This window comes from Saimiri boliviensis, chromosome 4 (assembly GCF_048565385.1).
Source record: "Saimiri boliviensis isolate mSaiBol1 chromosome 4, mSaiBol1.pri, whole genome shotgun sequence".
Classification (NCBI taxonomy): Eukaryota; Metazoa; Chordata; class Mammalia; order Primates; family Cebidae; genus Saimiri; species Saimiri boliviensis.
The window spans coordinates 4,197,954-4,221,707 of NC_133452.1; the positions used below are offsets into that span (position 1 = coordinate 4,197,954).

Genomic DNA, 23,754 nt, shown 5'->3' on the forward strand with positions numbered 1-23,754 from the left:
CAGCCTGGGGTGTGTAGGCTTGCTGTTTCTATTGTATTTCGACTGTTGAGGCTGGTTTGCCCTGCTCCTCCATCTCACTGAGAGGGTTTAAAGGAGAACTTAGATGGGCGCCTACCATTTGCATATCCAGGCGCTGTTCCTCCATCCAGATGGTCCAGTGGTGTCCCAGTGGTGAAGAGTAGACCTGTATTCTGCCTTAGACAAGAGAGTTGCACTTATACTTTGAAACGTATTTCACATAAGCATACGAAGCTCCTGGGATTTTTTTTCTGTCTGAGTCATTGCTCACAGAATTTCTTTAGATTGTTTATCGGGTGACAGACAGCAGTCCCAGAAACAATCACTGCGTGCTATTGAGCTCAAAGAAACAAGCCTAGGGTTTGTCAACCCAGCGGCCACTGTGCCCTTCTGGAAACAGCCTGCTCCTGTGAGGCGGATCAGCCCCCGTTTTGTGCCTCTGCAAGTAAATCCCCCAGTGACAAGGCAATGGTGTGTTTGCTCCTGCTATTCCCATCTCCAACTCTGATCTAAAGACACCATCTGAATTCATCTTTGTTACATGGCTTATAACTGAGTCCCTCAGTCTTCAAAGATCTTGTTGAGGTCCAACCCTGTGGAATTTCAGCAACAGCTCTCGGGGAGAGAAGCCAGGCGCTGTGGCTCCAGCTGATGGTAGAAGAAAGAGCCTGGTCTTCCAGTTTCTCTTTCACAAAACTTGAAGTTCCCTGGACAAATGTAGCCAGTGCACATGGCAGGAATTTCCCTTGTGCCTTCTGAGACGACAGTGGGTCCTAATGTGTTGTCTGGATGATACAATTACAAATTAACCAAACATGGGAAGGTGCAACCCTTCGAAGGGCCTGGGACTTTCCATGGCTCGGGGTCCAGAAGGCTCCTGTGACCACAGCCATTTCAGAAGCACGTTTCAGCCGGTCAAGGGAGTGGTGACAAGTTCATTTATCTGTGGGTAGACACAGTTGTTTGGATTTCCTTCAAAGATGAACAAGCTGGCATTGCTGAGCAGTGAGTTTGTTATTTAGAATGGGCCCACTTGATACCAAAACTTTGATGCAGTGCAGACTGTATGGTTCTGTCTTCAGCATTTTCAGGTGGAATGTAATTGAAATACTTTTGGTCCTTGTCTGTATCTGCTGACTTGTTTATGAGAAGCAGCATCCCCACCTATTGACAGACGGACTGAGAAACAGCAAAGTTTGGTGATTTCTAATGTGACCCAGAACTAACCATGTGGCAGTTGATTGATGTGTGAATTGGATCTCAGCTCAGGAGATGTCCTGCCAAGATTGGCACTAGAATCCAGCTTTACCACTCCCAGTTGTCATGTGAGCTGCCTACAAGCCCACCTACCCATGGCTCATGGGTACAAACGGGGTCTGCTTCAGCAGTCTCATCCTAGCCAGGCAGGGCTTCCTCCCATTCAATGGCATGGGTGACCCAGAAACCAATAATAAAGGAATGCAGCAATCTTGACTAAACAATGAGGACAGTGACCAGAATAGATGGGATTCTGCCGAGGGACATCATATTGATTTGGGGTGGCTGTGGCCCCCAGGGGACACTGGCAATGTCTGGAGACTTTCTGGTTTTTACAGCTGGAGCAGGGGCTGCTGGCATTGGTGGATATGGGTCAGGGAAGCTGGTCAGCATCCTGCAGTACACAGGACAGCCCCCACCACCTGCTACCCCAACAGAAGATTGACAGGCCCCAGCTACAGCATCCTGTGGGTGAGGGCGGGTCTCATGGAGATAAAGGCCAGGAGGCTGATATTTTGGAGATGGGGGTGGAGTTTTTCTTCTTCGGCGAGTTTCTGGTGAGTCCTTTAGCAACAGGACGATCTGACCAAGAGCTCAGTGTTCCCCATGCTGCAGGGCAGCCCATAGCCCCACCCCGCTGTGACTGAGCCATGACACTAAGCGCAGAGTGAACATGGAATCATACTAGTTCTCACATCCTTGGAATAGCATTATATTTTGCTTTAACTTATTTCTGCATTTTTTCAGGTTCCTAATGTTGCCATCATTGTTACCCTGAATTATGTAAACTACTTTTAAGGTTATGCTTAAACCAGTTTACCCAAGTATATTCCCAGTCAACCCGACTGTCAGTGTCACATTTATTTTCAGCTGCGATTTTAACTTGAGTTCCTGCTCTATGCTGGGTACTGTGCTGAAGTCTGTGGGAAGTGGCAGCTAGAATTGGTCCTAAGTTTAGTCCTAATGTCAGGACCGATTCTAGCTACCGCAACATCCAGCAGCGCCCAGCATAGAGCAGGGGCTCAGTCCACATGGGCTGAATGACAAGCTGCATTCCCAGGCTGGTCCCTCCCTCTCACCTCTGGCAAGCAACACTGGAACGTCCGAGATCCTTCACTGGGGCAGTCCGGCCTTTCGCGGGAAGACACCGCCCCTCTTCCTTCTCACACACACACGCCACGCCGCGTCCGTCCTCAGGCACGCCAGGCCGCCTCCGCTGTCGCGCAGGCCACGCTGCGTCGGTCCTCATGCACGCCACGTCGCGCACGCCACGCCGCGTCCGTCCTCACGCACGCCATGCGCTCTCCACGTCGCGCAGGCCACGCTGCGTTGGTCCTCACGCACGCCACGCCGCGTCCTTCCTCACGCACGCCACGCCGCGTCCGCCGTCGCACACGCCACGCCGCGCCCGTCCTCACGCACGCCGCGCCGCGTCAGGCTTGCTGCAGGCCCTCTGCCCGCGTCCCCAGCCAGTGCTCTGACGGTTGAGTGAGAAAAGCTTGTATGTTCCCTCAGCGCTTCCTCTTGCTTTTATCAGACGCACTGTAGACGAACAGATGTGCCCTGCTTTCTAATAGCCACAAGCCATTTTATTGGGACGAAACAGCTAAGTAATCTGGTGTAAAATTAAAGTCCGCCTTTGTTTTTATACCCAAAAACAGAGTGGAGAGGAGTGGTAGGAGGTGAGATCGGATAGCACTTCAAAATGGCGTGACGTGCAGCTGCATAGCACCCTTCACTTAAAATAAGATTACAGTAGAAGTGACGATTAAGTGTTGAACGTAATCGTGATGCAGGAGGATTAAAAGGAAGGGGAGAGGTGTATCTGAAAGAAAAACTAATGTTCCTATTCAAAGATGCCATATTCACTTTATAAGAATTGCAAGAGGGCATTGTTTTTATTTTATTCTTAGCTCTTTATGGCCTAACGTAATTAGGTACATATTCTAGATAGTACTGATTTGTATAAATAGGAGGATTCCTGGCGTTATATTGGTGTGAGAATATATAGGAATAGGTAAATATATACAGTTGGCACTTGAACAACATGGGGTTGAATTGTAGGGATCCACCTACGTAGTGTTTTTTCAGTGAACATATTGGAATTTTTTTTGGAGATTTGTTACGAGTTGAAGAAACAGACAAACCACAGAGCCTAGAAATATTGAAAAATTAAGAAAATGGTAAGCCAGAGTGCATAAAGTATATGTAGATGCTAGTCTATTTTATCATTTTCTACTATAAAATATACACAGATCTATTACAAAAAGTTAAAATTTCAAAATTTGTGGGCTCAAGCACAAACCATACGTGGCGCCATCTGCAGTTGATATCAATGTAAACATAGACGCAGCATTAACTCAGCTGCATGAAATTAACTGTGGTGAATCCTGCGCTACTCTTGAGTTCCACAGCCACCTTCTGTTGCTGCTGTCGCGAGCTCAGGTGTTGTAAGGACCCACTTTAAACGCCTGTGACACTCATCATCTCCGTGGGAGCAGTCTCTCTCCAGGGAATCCAAGAAAAACATGGTGTCTCGTGCTTCTCACGTATTTTTTCATCCTGTTTAGTGCAGCACCATAAACCTTGAATAACACCATAGAACCTATGAGAAGTGCCAGTAGGGACACTGTGAGTGCTCCCAAGAAGGAGAGAAAAGTCATGACGTGACCAGAAAAGTTGAAATGCTCGATGCGTGCGCCAGGTTGAGGTCTGCAGCTGCAAGTGCCCACCTTTCAGACAGACGCTCCATCTGTGAACAGACAGCATAAACTCACTGCATCCAAAAATACAGTACCGAACACTAAATGTATTTTCTCTTCCTTATGATTTGCTTAGTCACATTTTCTTTTCTTTAGATCGTATTATTGTAAGAATACAGTATATAATACGTGTAACATACAAATACGTGTTAATGGACTGTTTCTGTTATCAGTAAGGCTTTAAGTCAACAATAGGCTATTAATAGTTAGATTTGGGAGAGTCAAAAGTTTTATGTGGATTTTTGTCTGCTTGAGGGGTAAGTACCTCTAACCCCAGGTTGTTCAAGGGTTGACTGTCTACATATATCAGAGCTAATTCACCACAGAAATGTTAGCTTGTGTCACTAGTGTCTTTCCATCTCATAAGCTTAATACAGGTACCTTGAGAGGGCTCTTGACCATCTCTACTAATGACTCAAGTTGTATTTATTACAGATGTCATGATAGGCATAAAACTACATTACATCACTCAGGTGCCAATTTTGCCACCTTGACCCTCTTTCACAAAACACCAACATTGGTACATATGTGAAGAGAAAACTTCCCAAGAGCTGAAGTCGCTGAGGCAGGAGCTGTAGGCGTTAATAGAATGGATGAAAGTCACAACGATGATGAGAGCAGACACTTCATGGTCAGTACCTGCCGAAACTGCTATGCACGCTCTGTATGTGTGAAGTCATTTAATCCTCACAGCGCCCCACGTTGTAATCATTTTCATTATCCCCGTGAGGGAACAGAAAGTCAGAGCCAATCAGTGGGAGAGCAGATTCCCATCGAAGCAGTCAGACCCCGAGTGCATGCTCCCGACCCCTCTCCAGCACACCCACTCGTCATAAGAGTGGGAACCCAATGCTATGTTTCAGCCAGATGCTCTGTGCATCTCAGAGTGCCCAGACCATGAAAGAATGAGGCAGCATTCAGAGCAGATGGGGCAGTAAGGCTGGGCTTCAGAACAGATGGAAAGCTCAAGTCACGGGACCTGTGAGAGAAATCCATTGTTTGATACACAGCAAGGTCCCTAGGCTTTCAGGGGAAAGTGTGCTGGGTACACGTAGCGCTGTATTTAAAATCTCATTTAAGTTTCTGGGATTTACAAGTCTGAATGTACCCCAGTGAAAAGCCCTGACCCCACCAAGTGGGCCACGGTTCAGCTGTGTAAGCACCGAGCGGCAGCCAGGCCGCTTCCTCCAGCTTCACCTCCAAGGGCACAGTGCACCTGGTTCCTCCAGCACTCAGTTGGGAGGCCCCCAGCCAGGGCCCCGGCCTCTGGCAGCTGCTCCAGCTTCCTTCCTCACGGCGTTCAGGATGGTCTGCGTTCACTGGGACCTTTGTTTTCAGTCTGTGCTCCAAGATCACTGGCAGCGCTGACCCTGGCCCCTGTGGATCACAGCCTGCTCCTCCTGGGGGCAGCACCTGGGCTTGTGGCCGAAGCTGCATCTTGAAAGAATCCATGGCCTCGAGCTGGACACCGCAGCGAGCTGCACAGGACTGAGGAGGGGGCTCCGGGGAGCTTGCGTTCAGGCTGACTCCAGAGGATCCAGTACAGATCCTGCAAAGAATTCTAAGCCATTGAGAAAGCCTCAGATGGCTCCATCATGGGGCTTCCCAGTGTAACGTGGGGTGTTAGCTGCACCCGTCCCGGAGAAGAGAGGTGACTGTGCTGTGGAGTCAAACCGCTGTGGCCAAGCCTGGAAGGAGGAAGGTCAAGACCAGTCCTGGCTTTTGAGATCAAAACACATTTTTTATAGAAATCGTGAAAATTTGAAGCAAAGAGAAACAGCAGTTGAAAGGTCGGCTATGTGGAGAGCAACATTTACCGTCCCAAGAACGACAGTCACGCAGAGACAGACACAGGCTTAGATGCTGTCACAGCCACAGCGGAAGCACAGAGAACGGAGCGGGTTCACAGGCACAGAGGCTGGACTAGGAGCAGTTAAATAAAACAGAAAATAGAAAAGAAAACAACGTTTAGAAGGACGAGGAAGGAGACTGGGCAGCTTTGGTAGCAGATTTCATGGCTGAGGAAAATGGGCATAAATTTCTCTTCAGAAGGGAGGGACTCAGAGAAGACGGGAAATGACGGGCTCACGTGCCAGGACAGCAGCTCTGTCCAGCCCGTGTCTCCACACAGCCATTCTCTCGTCAAGGAAGCTCCTCAGCCCATTGATTGGGCATTTGTGTATCCTGCAAACACTCACGGGGAAGTTGCCATTCTGGATGACTTAACCCTTTGCCCATTTTCCCCAAGAATACTCATGCGCGGTGCCTGCGGCTGAGCGTTTGCCCCGAGATAATGTTGCTGTAAAATATCTCACTTTTTTAATTATTTTTGCGTCACTCTAGTACATCGACTTTGGAGACACAGGACATCATTCACTGATAGCATTCCATTTTTAGTAGTGGCATTTCCATTTACAAAGCACACTCATTATCGATAGCTGATAATGTCAAATCCTAGAAAACATAGCATTCCTACCTACGTGGGAGTTAACTTCATTCTTGAACAGTTGTTGGTTCAAGATTCATTTGATGAATCCGGTTTTTCCAAAATAGACAGTTCTGTGGATTCAGACAATTCTGATACTAGTTCCATTGAGAAATAACTCCAATAACAGTTTTTACATTTTATTTTCATATTGAATATCAGTCAGATTTGCTTCAGCCTCTGTGAGCTTGTTTATGTAAAATTAAATGAGCACTGGCAGTGAACTGCACTTTCTTTTTTCCAGATGGGAAGGGGTTAATGTGACTGGCTCATGGGTTGGTTTCTCAGAGGCTCAGCCCCTCCCAGCAGGCAGTGCTGGAGGACAGTCATCAGCAAGAAGGTGTAGCCTGCGCTTCCTGCTCACTGTGCGTCCCTGAGCCCGTCTCCCTGGCTCCCACCCACCAGCCTAAACTTGGTTCTGACTCTCTCTGGTCTTTCCACGTGGGCTTGCTTCTTGTTGTCGATGTAAGACATTACCACACATCTAGTGGCTTAAAACAACCTCAGCTTATCATCTTCCAGCTCCGGGGGACAAAATTCCAGAATCTGGCTCACCGGGCTAAAGTCCAGTGTCCGTAAGACTGGTTCCTCCCGCGGGGTCTAGGGGCTGAGAGTGGATACACAAGCAGATGGTGGCCAGGCCGGGTGCCCAGAAGTCTGACCCACACCTGCAGCTAGCCCCTTTATCTATATTACACCACTCAGGAAGCCAGTGGCTGTGTCAGGCTGGCAGGAAGCCAGATTGCTATCTCTAGTGACAATCCAGGAAGCTGAACTATGACTTCTTTGACAGTCAGCCCCACATGGCCAGGACTTGATGAATGACTGACAGCTTCCTAAGTTCTGTTCCTGCTTCCAATTCAGAACCAACCGGAGAACACACATGTGCACCCGAGGCCCACAGGATGCCTGACTTTAGTTCCCCGCCTGCGTCTTCTGCCACCAGCAGCCTCCTTCGCCCACATCATCTTCCTATGGCACATTCCCCTGTGTGAGGTGTTCACTGTCTGTGTGCACAGCCCCATGAGGACATCCACCCAGGGGAGCAAAGGAGCAAAGGCTTTGTTTTGTTTTTGCTGTAGTTCCGGCACCTCAAAAAAATCAGGCACATGGCAGGAACTCGCTATATTTTAGCAGATAATGAAGAGGCTCCTCATCTTCATGTAGCATAAATACTTGGTAGTGAAAGGCTAAGTGTGATTAAAAGAAAAATATATGGCCAGATGCAGTGGCTCACGCCTGTAATCCTAACACTTTGGGAGGCTGAGGCAAGTGGATTATAAGGTCAGGCATTCAAGACCATCCTGACCAACATGGTGAAACCCTATCTCTACTAAAAATATATATATAAAAAAAAAAAATTAGCCAGGCATGGTGGAGTGTGCCTATAATTCCAACTACTCAGGAGGCTGAAGCAAGAGAATCACTTGAACCAGGAGGCAGAGGTTACAGTGAGCCAAGATCGTGCCACTGCACTCCAGCCTGGGGAACAGACAGAGTGAGACTCTGTCTTTAAATAAATAAATAAATAAATGCATGCTGGGCACGGTGGCTCACGCCTGTAATCCCATCACTTTGGGAGGCTGAGGCAGGTGGATCACCTGAGGTCAGGAGTTGAAGACTAGCCTGGCCAACATGGCAAAACCTTGTCTCTACTAAGAATACAAAAATTAGCCAGGTATGGTGGCATATGCCTGTGGTCCTAACTACTCAGGAGGTTGAGGCAGAAGAATTGCTTGAACCTGGGAGGCAGAGGTTGCAGTGAGCTGAGATTGTGCCATTGCACTCTGGCCTGGGTGACAGAGTGGGACTCTGTCTCAAAAAATAAATAATTGCCGGGCACGGTGGCTCAAGCCTGTAATCCCAGCACTTTGGGAGGTCGAGGCGGGTAGATCACGAGGTCAAGAGATCGAGACCATCCTGGTCAACATGGTGAAACCCCATCTCTACTAAAAATACAAAAAATTAGCTGGGCATGGTGGCGCGTGCCTGTAATCCCAGCTACTCCGGAGACTGAGGCAGGAGAATTGCCTGAACCCAGGAGGCGGAGGTTGTGGTGAGCCGAGATGGTGCCATTGCACTCCAGCCTGGGTAACAAGAGCAAAACTGTGTCTAAAAAAAAAAAAAACAACAACAACAAAAATTAATTAATTAATTCATTCATTCATTAAAAATAAATAAAAGAAAACTATGAGTCAGAAACTTTACTTCAAATTTGAGTTTTTTAAATCAGCGTTTATAACATAATTGTTCAACAGAGCACTTCGTGCCTTTGGAATGCCTTTCATTCTGCAGCAGTCCCCTCATTCAGGAAGCTGGTGTCTTTTTTCATTCATTGAGACTTCTTTTATTGGATGTTTTTCCTTCGGCAGACACAGGGCAAGGTGAGAGCACAGACCTGCTCCAGGGAGCTCAAAGCTCAGCCATTTTGGAATTGTGTCAATGACAGAACCAGAAACGACACCAAAACCTGGAATGCACCTCCAGAATCTGAAATTAAGTGAACTGTACAGTTGGTTTAGCCCTTTCTCATGGCCTAATGTATCTTCAAACATGTGGTATGAACATACATGCCCATTCACTGACAGTTCCACTCGTAAATTTCTCTTCGATTGTCTGCAAGGCCGTGCTGGAGAAGGAGAATGTTCAAGCTCAGTGGGGCAGAGTTTTCCCAGAAAGAAGCACATGCCGTAAGACATAGCTACTCCACCTTTTCAGTAGTGAATTTTTGTTGTTATGTTATTAAAACTACCTTAGGCCGCGTGCAGTGGCTCATGCCTGTAATCCCAGCACTTCAGGAGGCCGAGGCTGGCAGATCACCTGAGGTCAAGAGTTCAATTAATTCCAAGTTCTCTTTAAAAAAAAAAAAAAAGAGTTCAAGACCAGCCTGGTGAACATGGTGAAACCTCGTCTCTACTAAAAATACAAAAAAATAAGAATTAGCTGGGCATGGTGGTGCACACCTGTACTGCTAGCTATGTGGGGAAGCTAAGGCAGAAGAATTGCTTGAACCAAGGAGGCAGAGGTTGCAGTGAGCCGAGATCACAGCACTGTGCTCCAGCCTGAGTGACAGAGGGAGACTCCGTCTCACAACAACAACAACAAAGTAGCTTAGCTTGCTTTAGCAACAGAATCTGATAAAGCAAGATTTTAGAACTGTGAAAGAGTGTCAGTCACCCAGCTGTAAATTGTAGTGATAAGGTTCTATGTCACCCGGCTCTTAGCTGTAGTGATGCAGTTCTGAGTCACTCGGTTCTTGGCTGTAGTGATTAAGTTCTGAGTCACCTGGCTCTTAGCTGTAGTGATGAGGTTCTCTGTCACCCATCTCTTAGCTGTAGTGATGCAGTTCTGAGTCACCCGGCTCTTAGCTGTAGTGATGCGGTTCTGTGTCACCCGGTTCTTGGCTGTAGTGATTCAGTTCTGTGTCACCCAGCTCTTGGCTGTAGTGATGCAGTTCTGAGTCACCCAGCTCTTAGCTGTAGCGATGCAGTTCTGAGTCACCCAGCTCTTAGCTGTAATGATGCCATTCTGTGTCACCCGGCTCTTGGCTGTAGTGATGCAGTTCTGAGTCACCCAGCTCTTGGCTGTAGTGATGCGGTTCTGAGTCACCTGGCTCTTGGCTGTAGTGATGTGGTTCTGAGTCAACTGGCTCTTGGCTGTAGTGATGTGGTTCTGAGTCACCCGGCTCTTAGCTGTAGGGATTACAATTCTGAGTCACCCGGCCCTTAGCTGTAGTGATGCGGTTTTGTGTCACCCATCTCTTAGCTGTAGTGATGCAGTTCTGAGTCACCCGGCTTTTAGCTGTAATAATGCAGTTCTGTGTCACCCGGCTCTTGGCTGTAGTGATGTGGTTCTGAGTCACCCGGCTCTTGGCTGTAGTGATGCAGTTCTGAGTCACCCATCTCTTAGCTGTAGCAATGCAAGTTCTGAGTCACCCAGCCCTTAGCTGTGGTGATGCAGTCCTGTGCTACCTAGTCCTTTAGCTGCAGTGACGTGGTGTGGCCACACAGGCCTGGAGCGTGGGCCAGACTTCTTGAGGAGGTGCTCCAATCTGTACTCACGTGAGACTGTCGAAAAGAACGCCACGTTTCTGTGCTCATCTTCATACTGTGTGTGCAATTTGTCGACTGAAAAAGAAACAGAATTAAGACAGATGCTTGGCATGAATAGAGCTTATTTTTAGAGGGAGAACTGATGATCTTGGAGATTTTAATTTTTTCCGCCAGGAAGAAACAGGAGTTCTTTCTCTCTGTCATTAGTTTAAATTAATTTTCTAGGAGAAGGTGTCTGTTAAATTTCACAAATGATTACATGCTCTCCTACCCTTGTTTCAAGTATGATGCTGATCCTTTTGGCAAGTCAATGGAAATGCCCTCTATAGCACCAGCATCCTGCAAGCCTGGGAGCTCACACCACCGTCTGCGTAGTCAGTGCCTCAAAGCCATCTGGTCAAGTTGCTCTGTGTCCCGAGAGACATGTCTCCACTGGTGGAGAGAGACGAGAAACACAGGAAAGGTGGAGATATGCAAAGACCAGAGGAAGAGGGAAAGGTGTGTCCAGAGCAGTGCAGCCTCCTGTTACTGCCTTCAGCCAGCAGGGGGAAAGGTGTTTCAGGAGCGGCGACGTCTCTGGTTCCCACCTTCGGCCGGCAGGAATGGCAGAGTTTGACACGTGGCTGCATGTGTCACTGCTAAGATAGATCACAGTTGTTTGCCATCCGTGTTGAACCCAGAATTGCTTGTGGATATTCAGACGGCTTGACTTAGCATCTCTAAAGAAGGTGGAAATACTCAGCTTGCTCTGTGGCAACACCATAAAAAGCTGATTTACCAGCTGTGGTGGGTGGCCAGTGCCTGGGTGGTGTCCTTTTCTATAGGTTGTAGACGTCCTTTCTAAACAGCTGTTGCCAGGTGAGAAAAAGAAAGCTGAGAGAGCTTGTCCCCGCCCACCGCAGCACTCCTGCCCCGCGGTGGGTCGGTATTACTTGAGCATCAGCCTGGAGGGGAAGCCTTGCTCACCACCACACTTGCTGAGAAGGCTTCCCTGTTTTATTGCATGGTAAAGATTATAAAACAGTATCATTCTCAGAATGAGGAACACCATCTCCCAGAGCTTGCTCTAATAAGAGCGAATCCAACATGGTCAACCCCAAGAAACCGACCCCACAGAGAATAACTCACTGCCTGGTGCTCCTGGACACTGTGCCCAAACCCGGCTCCCTGCAGCAGATCCCGGTCTTGTGGTCCGGGACTGTAGCCACACCTCACAGCTCACTCCCTGTGTGAGCATTCTCCATCCTTACCTTTCTCGAATAGCTCTCCCTCCCTGCAAAAATAAAAACAAAAGCAAAAAAAAAAAAAAAAAAAAAAATCCAAAAAAGTGCTCCAGGGAAACGCAGCCAGCGCTTCCTGACGGCATCCAGAGGGAAACACGGGGTCGGGAAACATGGGGTCAGAACTGCCTTGCCACTTTGGGTCCCAGCCTCGTCTGTGCAGGCTTGATTTGGAACAGTTCTGCCCAGGGCAGGGGAAGGCAGAAGCCCAGGAGGATGATGTGAGAACCGATTCCTGCCGTAACTCCACTGCGGGACTTCCCTTCCAGAATGGAGATGGGCATTACCCCTATAAACCCACCCTCCTTGCTTCCCTGTGCCCCAGAAGCTGGGAGGCTGGGAGGCTGGGAGGCCGGGAGGCCGGGAAGCAAGGAAGCCAGGAGGCTGACCGTTAGGGGCCACTTCCACGCCTCTAGCTTCTGGGCAGTTCTGCTAATGCAAGACCGACACTACCAGGGTGGGAACAGAAGCGTGGGGCTGAGGCCTTTCTGCCCACAGCCCCTGTCAGGGTGCACCTCTCCACACAGAGCAACCCCTTCTGGTACTGTGACCGCCCCTGTGCAGCTCTTTGGCTTTGGGAGCCAGGACTGCCCCCGAGGCATGACAGTGTGCCTTGCTTGCCAGCCACTGACCCTCTGGCCACTCCACTCGTTTGAGACAGTCCCTTATGAAGCCCTCTGGGTTGACCCAGTTGGTGTGACATCTGAATATTTTTCCCTGGGGCTTTCACTGAAACGGGCTCTACTGCTGATGTGAGTTTTGAACATCACACTGCTTCATGGCACTGACTTGCGGTGATTCAGAGACAGGGACCAAGGTGGCATTTCAGGGTCATAACCGTGGCAGGTCACAGCCACTTGGTCCCTTGCCTGGGGGCATCAGGGTAATTCTGTTTTATCTCTATAGTAAGAATAACTTCTACCAAGTTATGAAGGGATCGATTCACATTAATTTGCTAAATCTTAACAGTGACCCAGGGGAGTGCCTGCTGTCTCCTAGTTTTTACAGAGAAGAAAGTTAGGTTCGGAGAGGCACGGGGAGCTGCTGCAACCCCACGAGAGTGGGCAGGGAGGCCAGGTCTCAGCTGGTGCCAGATCACCTCCACGCCTGGGCCATCAGCCACGCTGCAATGGCCTTGTGGGAGCGACGCCTTCCTCCACCCTCCCATTCCCTCCATGGGAGCTGAGCCTGCAGACACCCACGTTCAGGCACCAGCAATGTCATGGCCACAGGCCAAGCCACCCACGCCCACAGCGATGTTCTCGCCTTAGACAGCAAACCTGACTTCCCCTTGGGAGCAAACCAGATGTTTGCTGAAAGTCCGCTGGCTCTGCCCTGCGGAGAGACATAGCCCTACTCATGGGCCCCTTGGGGTCTCCTCCAGGTGACCTCCTGCTTGCATGGGACCTGGGCCTAGGAGCTGCTTTCATTTTCTTCCGTTTCCCCAAATGCCACCTCACAGAACAGCTGGTGTGTGGTGTTCGGTTGTGGACAGAGGTGCTTTGAGGGTTCCACCAAGCAATTAAATGATTTTGAAAAAGTCGTAACTAATCCATTTAAAATGTACTAAAAGCCAACATGCATGCTCCAACGTGTATCAGATTTCAACAAAGACCAGGACAGCAGCTGGGATGGGTTGAAATCCAGTGTGCCTCACATGCACGCACACATGCTAGCTTTTATTACAACTGAAAATAGCTTTGTTTTTTTTTTTTTAAGACAGAGTTTCGCTCTTGTTACCCAGGCTGAAGTGCAATGGCACGATCTTGGCTCACCACAACCTCCGCCTCCTGGGTTCAGGCAATTCTCCTGCCTCAGCCTCCCGAGTAGCTGGCATTACAGGCACATGCCACCATGCCCAGCTAATTTTTTGTATTTTTAGTAGAGACAGGGTTTCACCATGTTGACCAGGATGGTCTCGATCTCTTGACCTCATGATCCACCCGCCTTGGCCTCCCAAAGTGCTGGGATTACAGGCTTGAGCCACCGCGCCTGGCCTGAAAATAGTTTTTAAAGTAAGCAAGATTTTCAGGTAATCTGTCTTTGAAAACTGTTCACCAATACTCGTTCTTGTAAGTCAGAATTTTTCTGAAGACTCACAACAGAAGAACATATAGAAATAAAATAGATACCAGGGTTGATAGGGCAGCATCTGTAGTCCAATTCTTTAAAATAGTAGTCGAATTGTCTTCCAATTTCAGCTTACAAAATACATTTTGGAATTCTTTCTTTAATTTTTGAATAGACAATATATTCTTGTGGTTCAAAATTTCACAAAATTCATGCAAGGTCTCCCTCCCACTGTGGCCCCCAGGCGCCTGTTCCCCTCCTCACAGCCCCGGCAATTGAATGTTTCCTCCTTCCTTCCAGGGTGATTTATGCACCCACTAGGAAATAGACGTGTCTATTTGCATTCTTCTCTCCATGTTTAAAACAAGGGATGGCTTAGGGAGCACCTGCTCCCCAGCGACCTCTTTCACTCACTGTGTCTTGAAGATCATCCCTGGCGGTGGAGGAAAGACTTCCGCTTTCTTGGGTACTCTGCATCCTGCTCCATCGTGAGAGTGACCAAACAGATTCATGCTAAGAGCACATCCCTTTACATAAAATCATATTTGTGAAAAAACGTCTTCTGCTGAATTTTTTATAAAAATCCATAAATGTATTTTAACCTTCTCTAATTGCAAAGAGAGGATCCCAGAGAAACGAGATACCCCCAGGCAGCCGGGAGCAGCGGAGTTCAGGCACCTGACAGCCAGCTTCCCCTCTAAGGAGTGCAGGCCTAGCCCCCAGGACTCAGAACTAAGGCTGTGGAACATGAGGGAACATCCCCCACCCCTCCTCCTTCAGTGATTTTTTAAAAAGTCTCTACTTGAGAACGATGCATTTATGTTGGTAATGGAAATAATCCTGGTGCCCTCGCTAAAACTTTTGTAGGATTAAATGCAGCCAAAGGAGAGAAATCTTGTGTCCAGAAAGGGACCCTAACTTTTCTGTCTGTTTAACAACACAAGCTGTTAGGACTCACACATCGTGGGCCACAGATGCAGTCAGAGCTGAGTGGTGGCCGTGACAGAGAATCGTTTAAAACTATAATGGAGTGAGAACTGGCACTATCGTGATTTTTTATAATGGTGACAGGGCGGAGGAAGGGTGACTAGGGGACAGTACGAGCTGTGAGTCAAATGCTACACAAGCGTTTGGTTCTCTAAAGAGATAACCAAGAGTGGTGGCTCACCCCTGTTATCTCAGCACTTTGGGAGGCTGAGGCAGGAAGATCACTTGAAGCCAGGAGTTCAAAACCAACCTGGGCAACACAACAAGACCCGATATTTACAAATAACTTTAAAAAAGCTGAGTATGGTGGCGCAGACCTCTGTAGTCCTAGTCACTCTGGAGGCTGAGGCAGGAGGATCGCTTGAGCCCAGGGGTTTGATGTTGCAGTGAGCTGTACGCATAGAAGCTTGCACCATTGCACTCCAACCTAGGCAACAGAGACCCTGTCTCTAAAAAAAATAATTAAAGAAATAGAGTGTTATACAAAGCTCTGCTGAGAGACTTTGATATGATAGAAGTTAAAAGCAAATCACCCTCATATTCTAGTAGTAAGGTGATTGCACATTCTCCAGATAGTGACTATTTGACAATTAGGTTGAACTAATGTGCAAGAATAGTACAAATCATGGTTAGGAAGGTGTTTCCAATTGCTTTTCTTCTGTTCTGAGTGTTGTTTGCGACATACATGTTGCTCATTTCCCGTGAGTGGTGTGCCCTCCTCCCACCGGTCCTGTCCCTCAGCAGGGTGGGACTCAGGCACCTCCAGAGGGATTCTCCACCAGGGGCCAACAGTGACTTCCTGCTTTCAGGGCAGGCTTAAATCATGACACCCTGTCCTCGGAAACCATACGTCTTCATGGGGTTGAAGCAACTTTATCTGTTATCCTAAGACATCGGATGGAGATGCTGGGCGGGGTAGGGGAGCTTGCGTACGGGAACAACAGGACAGGTCTGGTCCTCACACTCTCCCCAGCATCTCTTGGTGAGAGCCATGCGCCTCACTTCACTCTGTGGCTGGTTTGTAACTCCCAGAACAAGGCAGGAGGCGCGTAGTGGCTGGTGGCCGCTATGGAGGGTGGGTCGCATTCCGTTATGTGGTGGCACCTGCATAAGCTCCCTACACACACGCCTCCACCCAGCCTTACAATGTCTTAAAATTCGTGTCTGAGGCCTTGTACTCCTTTTTCTTTCTTTCTTTCTTTTTTTTTTTTTTTTTTTTTTTTTTTGTTTTGAGTCAGAGTCTCACTCTGTCACCTAGACTGGAGTGTAGTGGTACTATCTCAGCTCCCTGCAACCTCCACCTTCTGGGTTCAAGTGATTCTCGTCATCGGCCTCCCGAGTGACTGGGATTACAGGCACACACCACCATGTCTAGCTGATATTTGTATTTTTAGTAGAGACCATGTTTTGCCATGTTGGCCAGGCTGGCTGGTCTTGAACTCCTGACCTCAAGCCACCCGCCTGCCTTGGCCTCCCAAAGTGCTGGGATTACAGATGTGAACCACCTTGCCTGGCCTGTCCTCATCTTTTTCAAGGTAAATCTTAAGCTAGTTGTAAAAGAAAGGACTTGCCATGAATTTCCAGGCAATCTCAAGTTATCTCTTGGTCGGGTGTGAGATTGTAGTGGTTGGGTCACCTGGGGCCAGACTTTATCCAGACGCAAGGGTCCACCAGCAGATACCACCCAAAGCCTAAAAGGAGACCTCTCACTGCCACATGCTATGTTTGTTCCAGATCATCGATAAGAGCAAGAGAGACCCCTCGGAAGAGATCGAGATCCTGCTGCGGTATGGCCAGCACCCCAACATCATCACCCTGAAGGACGTGAGTGCCTCGAGCAGCAGCACCCCACTTCCTTCTGTTTCTTCCACCGACACAAAAATGTTCCCATTCACGCTGAGCACGCTTTCCCGCCTCTCATGCCTGTCTGAGCTGGTTTCTACCACCCACACCCCCCAGTCACTTGGAGCTAACTCGCTGGACTGTGTACGCAGATCTTTTCCATAGCCATCACCCCGTCATGTAGGGTGCAAGTGAAACAGGAAGAGATGGCCTGTGTGAAGTACAGGCCACAGGTGGAGTCTCTCCTTGTCTTTCCTACACATGGCAAACCTGGAAAGGCAGGAACGGATGAGAGGGCGTGGGTCACATCCCACACTCAGACCCCAGCCCTGGCTTGGAGCTTCTCAAAGCTTCGGTGGCTTTCTCTGTTGGGAGATTGGGGTCATTTTCTCTAGGGTGGGGTGGGGAGCAGGAACCAAGAACACTGAACCATTCGGAAAGTCCCACAGCACCCCTAGAGGCCCATGGGGTGCGGCACTTGGGAGAAGAGAGAGGAGAAGGTTTTCCTCCTCACACTCCAACTCCAAAATGATTCCAGCATTATGAACCTAGAGCCACAGATAATTGGGCCTAGCTCAGTTTCCGTCATGCAGAGTGGTAAGTATGTGCAAATGGTCTTAACATGCAAGCTTGGAATAGAATTGGCCGGGCGCAGTGGCTCACGCCTGTAATCCCAACACTTTGGGAGGCTGAGACAGGCGGATCACGAGGTCAGAAGTTTGAGACCAGCCTGACCAACATGGTGAATCACCGTTTCTACTAAAATACAAAAATTAGCCAGGTGTAGTGGTGCAGCGTGTGCCTGTGATCCCAGCTACTCAGGAGGCTGAAGCAGGAGAATTGCTTGAACCCAGGAGCCAGATGCTACAGTGAGCTAAGATGCTTTTGCACTTCAGCCTAGGCAGCAGAGTGAGACTCTGTCTCAAAAAAAAAAAAAGAAAAAAAGAAAAAAAGAATAGCCAGAGCAAGCCAGGTGTGATGGCTCACACCTGGAGGCCTAGGCAGGCAGATCACTTGAGGTCAGGAGTTCGAGACCAGCCTGGCCAACATGGCGAAACCCCATCTCTACTAAAAATACAAAATTAGCCAGCTATGGTGGTGCACACCTGTAATCCCAGCTACTGGGGAGGCTGAGGCAGGAGAAATGCTTGAACTCAGGAGGCAAGGTTGCACTGAGCTGAGATTATACCATTGCTCTCCAGACTGGGCAACTGAGCAAGACTCTGTCTCAAAAAAAAAAAAAAAAAGGAAGAATCAGAGTGTATTGTTTTTATTGAGTTCATGAGATAAAAGCCAGTATCAGAAGACTATCTTTTTCTGTTTCTTCTCTGAAGCAACAGCACGGCTCTGATCCGTCACTTCGCCCTGGACTGTACCTGGCCTCCTGTGCTGCCCGCGCCTGGCCACTCGGTGCTGTCTGTGCAGTAGCAGCACAGACATCATGGGAAGCTGGTTAGAAATGCAGAGGGCCAGGCCCCACTGGAACATACATTTTAGCAAGATCCCCAAGACGGGATGCGTGTTACAGTTTGAAAAGCACTGCCCTGAGGCCCTGCTGTGGCTAGGTGGTGTGCCAACGTCAGCGTTTCTTAACGTCTAAATATCTCTGGCAGGCCAGGCGCGGTGGCTCACGCCTGTAATCCCAGCACTTTGGGAGGCCAAGGCAGGCGGATCACTTGAGATCAGGAGTTTGAGTCCAGCCTAGCCAACTTAGCGAAACCCTGTCTCTACTGAAAATACAAAAATTAGTCTGGCATGATGGTGCACGCCTGTAATCCCAGCTACTCGGGAGGCTGAGGCAGGAGAATTGCCTGAACCTGGGGGCCAGATGTTATGGAGAGCTGAGATGGTGCCTTTACACTTCAGCCTGGGTGACAGAGTGAGACTCCATCTCAAAAAAATAATAATAATAATAAATATCTCCTGGCAGAGTCATGAAGGCATTCATCTCAGCTAAGGACACATCCATCTCATATGCCTTTACTCAGTCCCTGCTTAGCAGTGGGTTATTAAAGGCATTTTCTTCCTAAAAAGAGGAAATCACATCTGGTATGACAGAAATGGCCATTTGCTTCTTCCCCGCAGAAGCCTTGGTTTCACTCCTAGAGGCCCTGCGGTCCCAGCCTCTCCCCTCTGACATCCCTCTCCTGTCCCTTCTGGAGAGGTTGCTCTTCCGCAGTAACCAGCCACAGAGACGTGCCCATCCCTGAGGCCTGTGTGCACCCCATCTCCACCCCACAGGTCTATGATGATGGCAAGTTCGTGTACCTGGTGATGGAGCTGATGCGTGGCGGGGAGCTCCTGGACCGCATCCTTCGGCAGCGATACTTCTCGGAACGCGAGGCCAGTGATGTGCTGTGCACCATCACCAAGACCATGGACTACCTCCACTCCCAGGGGGTAGGAGCCGCGCCTGGGGCAGCCGTCGGGAAGGCAGGAGCTTCAGGGCAAGAACTGAAACCACAAGGGTTTATGGGTTCAAAAGCTGAGAATGCAGATTGTCCTGGAATTCCTTCCGTGCCACCATCATCCCCCTTGTGTCTGGAGGCTCGGTGACAGTGCAGGGGAAGCAAAGTTCTCTTCCCTCTGCCCATCTTAATTCTTTGGTGGAGGTCCTATTAACAAGAGTGGCCAAAGACAGGTTAACAAGAGAAAAACCGAAGTCTGTTAACATGTGCGTGTCACATACACACGGGAGCACTCAGCCATGAGTAACTCCGGGTTGTTAGAACTCGAGCTTACATAGCATTTTAACAAAAGAACAACAAAGTTGCCAGGCGCAGTGGCTTACGCCTGTAATCACACCACTTTTGGAGGCTGAGGCAGGTGGATCACCTGAGGTCAGGTGTTCGAGACAAGCCTGACTAACATGGCAAAATCCCATCTCTACTAAAAATACAAAAATTAGCTGGGCATGGTGGCGCGTGCCTGTAATTCCAGCTGGTCAGGAGGCTGAGGCAGGGGAGTTGCTTGAACTCAGGAGGTGCAGGTTGCAGTGAGCCAAGATCATGCCACTGCACTCTAGCCTGGGCCACAGAGCAAAATTCTGTCCCAAATAATAATAAAAAAAAAAAAAATTAAAAGAACAATAATATTTAATGAAAAAGGACTGAGTTTTTAGGGCAGCAAACTGTGGGATGCTAAGTGTATGGGAAACTAATGGAAGATGAGGGCTAGTTAGGAACATTTGTCATGGAGATATTTCTGGTGGCTTCTGCAGGCCGTAAGGGTCTAGCGTTCCCCTTCTGTCCTTCAACAAATAGGACAGGAGGGACACCTTTACCCATTTATATCCCGTTTTTAGACAAAGAGGAGGAGGGCAGAGAGCTTTGCTTACACCTGCATCTTTTCAGTTGTTTTCAGCTCAAAATAACCTTATGCCAAAGCAGCTTGTTTTGGGGTGCCTGACTCTGCTACCCTTTGAGGATCTAAAATCATTTGTACCAACTTTAACCAAAGAAATACCTTGGCCTTAATCAAAAGAAATTGAGAGTTTTCGTTACTTGCAGTGGGTAAAGTTGAATTCATTATCCGGTGCACAGAAACGCTGGGGCCGGGGTGGCCGTGATGCCTGGGGTTGATGCGGGCCCCACCGTGATCCAGGCTGTACTGCAAGCTCTTCATTCACTGGGACTCTGAACCCTAGACCACACCTACTGTGTAGGCGAGGGCCCCAGGAGCGTGAGGATCTTGTCCAAGGTCACACGTGAGCAGGTAGCAGTGGGGCTGGACCCCGGCTATCCAGTTCCAGGCCATGCTCTCCGTCCCAGCCCTGCCCTCCCAGGGAGGTAGCTGCCATATCACATGTTTCCCCTGCGCCCAGTCTTCCCAGTGTGTCTCCTGGGGCAGGAAATCCAGTCTTAGGCAGCTGTGTGCATGGTTTTGAGCCTTCAGAATGCAGTCATCTCCAAAGAGGGGAACGTGCTTCCAGGACCACACACTGGGTCGCTTCTGGGTGGTCGCCCGCTGGTCTTGACCGTTAAGCACTTCCCGGTTTTCCCACGACAGTCAGACTCAGAGGAAGCCCTTTGGATGATGCTTTCTGCAGATCTGCTCATATGTAATGAGGGAGGTAAGGGAAGTGAAGCCGCAATCATTCAGTTCCTTGCTGTCAGGACCTCTGTCACCCGGGCCTGACTGCTAGAGGGTGTCCCTTTAATTCCCTTCTATATCCTCCTACTGGATTTTATTAGGACAATTGAGACGTTCAAGATCCAAGCTGTACAAAGGCACGCCACATGTCTTCACAATGGCCCTCTGTCCCCTCAGAAGACATTGCTTTGTGCTCTAAATAACCACTGTGTTTTGAGGTATACTGGCCCCACCATCATTGCAGCCAGCGCAGTCCTCTGTGGGGGGACCTCGAGGCACGATTGCAGAGTGACTGAGTGATCGCATGACCCCGGTCCATCTCTCCCATGGGTTGGTGCACCCAGGACAGCAGGTGCCTGGTCTGTGCCACTCACCAGCACAGCTCTAACACCTAGCAGTGCGTGGGGTAGGCACAGAGGGAATAGTTACTGAATGAATATCATCTTTAAAATGCTTTTCATTCCCGCCACCAGAGCTCACCACATTTCTGTTTATGTAACAGCTCCAGTCAGCTGCGGCCCCATCTTGGAGAGGTGCTCCCTTGTTTATTCAAATATTCATTCACTGTAAAAGCAGGTGACTCCAGGGGCTCAGATATGAGTGACCCACACAAGAGAGCAAGAGAAGGTGGGGGGTCCTCCGTAGAAGACAGCAGCTGTTGACTCTGCTGGCCTGCTGCCTGATCGCGGGACCTGCTGGGAAGACAATTCCAAAACCCACCCTCCTCCCCTCCGAACACACCCGCCCTCCCTCTCCAGCTCAGTCCTCGGCCCCCACGTAGGCACCATGCCTTCTGCCTTGCAGGTTGTCCATCGAGACCTGAAGCCGAGTAACATCCTGTACAGGGATGAGTCGGGGAGCCCGGAATCCATCCGAGTCTGCGACTTCGGCTTTGCCAAGCAGCTGCGCGCGGGGAACGGGCTGCTCATGACGCCCTGCTACACGGCCAACTTCGTGGCCCCCGAGGTGAGCATTCCTGGACTGCAGACCCAGGCCCCTCTGTCTGCAAAGAGAGGCTCTGCCCTGTCCCACCACACACCGCAGAGCCACTGGACACTCGGGACCTCAGAGGCAGCTTGAGCCACGTCAGCAGTGGTGCCGGGAAATGGGAATGAGAACCTTCGGTCTCGAGCCGGGGCCAGTCCTGTGCAAACACAGTTGTTCTTATCGTTCTCATTTTCCCATTTGGAAAAGCTTTTCAACAGTGACATTTTTATGCAAAATTGTCTCCTGTAGACACTTTGGATGAAATCTTTATATTTATTCCAAGTTAGAGAGAGAGATGCTGCCACAGCCTCCTCACACGGCCAGAACCGGAGCTGCGCTTCCCCTGGGATGGGAAATGGATCCATCACAGCTCAGGGAGTTTACAGGTTTCTTCTGCACCCCAGTTCTCACTCCAGATCCTTTCCCCGACAGCAGCAAGTTAGTGGCTGTCAGATTGAGACCCGCAGGGCTCCGGAGTGACTGGCCACTGAAAGCTCCCATGGTGTAGTGCTGTGTCTGCTCCCAGCCCTGCTCAGAGCAGCTAGCAAGGGCACCTGGTGAACTTCTGTCTTTTCAAGTTTCCCAGGACCAAGTTCCATTAGGTTCTGAAGTCAAGGATGTTTCTAAAGCTAAGCCTGATTTCTTACCTTTGAGAAAAGCCACCGAACCCGAGCTGGTGGGAAAGAGAGGAAGGGAAGGGCGGTGTCTGATGTTGCGAATGGGATGGGGGAGGAGGGAACTGACTTCAGAATCTGTGTGGATCCGCGGGTTCTTGATGGAACTGGACCAGAGCTGCCTGGTGGGAGGGGGGTCAAGTGAGCAGCCAGGCCTGAGGTGCCTGGTGTCTCGTGGTGGGTCTCGGAGCTGTTCGAGAGGTCACCCAGGGCCAGTGTTCATGGCAAAGATGCTTCTGTGTGCTGACACGTGGATGGACATGCAGCCTGGGAGGAGGCTGTGGTTAGGTCATGCAGGGGTTATCCAGACGTTTGAGCCACCTGTGGCCCCTTTAAAAATAACTAGGTTTGGCTGTGCATGGTGGCTCACACCTGTAATCCCAGCACTTTGGGAGGCCAACACAGGTCAGGAGTTCGAGACCAGCCTGGCCAACATGGTGAAACCCTGTTTCTACTAAAAATACAAAAATTAGCTGGGTGTGGTGGTGTGTGCTTGTAATCCCAGCTACTTGGGAGGCTGAAACAGGAGAATCACATGAACCCTGGAGACAGAGGTTGCAGTGAGCCAAGTTCACACCATTGCACTCCAGCCTGCTCGACAGAGTAAGACTCCATCTCAAAAACTAAAATTGATCAGTATTAATATTGACAATATTACAGGGGAGAAGCAATCATGTTTTCCTCAACCCTCATAAGTTCTTAGCTGGACCAGACCCCTGTAACAAAAGACAGATTAACAAGAGAAAAACAAACAAGTTTTTAACACACATCTTCTCACGTGTGCATGGAAGACACCCAGGAAATGAGTCATTCTCACAGAGGTGGCTTTGAGTCCGGCCTACATGGCATCTTCAACAAAGAACAGGGAACTTTTAAAGACCTGGCAAGACAAAGGAAGAGGCCTTTGGGTGTCCAGGGACTATCGCTGGGGAGGCGCAGGGCTGGTCAATGGAGGCTGGTCCCACGTGGGACCAGATAGGGCCAAAGCTGTCCTCAGGGGTAGCCTTTGTCCTCCTTGGTGAGGGGTGGGTACTTTTGTCTGAACTGGTGTCCTGATCTGAGGGAAGTGGAGGACACAGAGCTCTCCTGCATCTGCTGCTGCTTCTTGATCTTCAGCTCAGCGCCCCTCATGCCTATGCAGCGTATTCTAGAGTGGCATATTCTGCTCTCCCACAATATTGATTTTGTTGATTACAGAATGCCTTAGATTGTGATATTCCTTGGCCATTTACAAAGAACTTTTACCAA

General features: G+C 49.4%; 1 protein-coding gene and 1 long non-coding RNA gene across 9 annotated transcripts in view; one reads left to right on the top strand and one right to left on the bottom strand.

Annotated features, from left to right (window-relative positions):
* The window catches only part of RPS6KA2 (ribosomal protein S6 kinase A2), a 450,029-nt gene that overhangs the window by 413,778 nt on the left and 12,497 nt on the right, over positions 1 to 23,754 (top strand). For all 8 annotated transcript variants that reach the window (XM_074397157.1, XM_039467500.2, XM_074397159.1 and 5 more), the window contains 3 exons: positions 16,646 to 16,735; positions 18,995 to 19,153; positions 21,650 to 21,811. In XM_074397157.1, coding sequence (XP_074253258.1) covers positions 16,646 to 16,735; positions 18,995 to 19,153; positions 21,650 to 21,811 — 411 coding nt within the window. The remainder of the gene's footprint in view (positions 1 to 16,645; positions 16,736 to 18,994; positions 19,154 to 21,649; positions 21,812 to 23,754) is intronic.
* Positions 8,564 to 13,653, bottom strand: LOC141584219 (uncharacterized). The gene is made up of 2 exons (XR_012517124.1): positions 10,846 to 13,653; positions 8,564 to 10,649 (listed from the first exon to the last, which is right to left on the bottom strand). It is a non-coding gene; the product is annotated as an uncharacterized LOC141584219 (long non-coding RNA).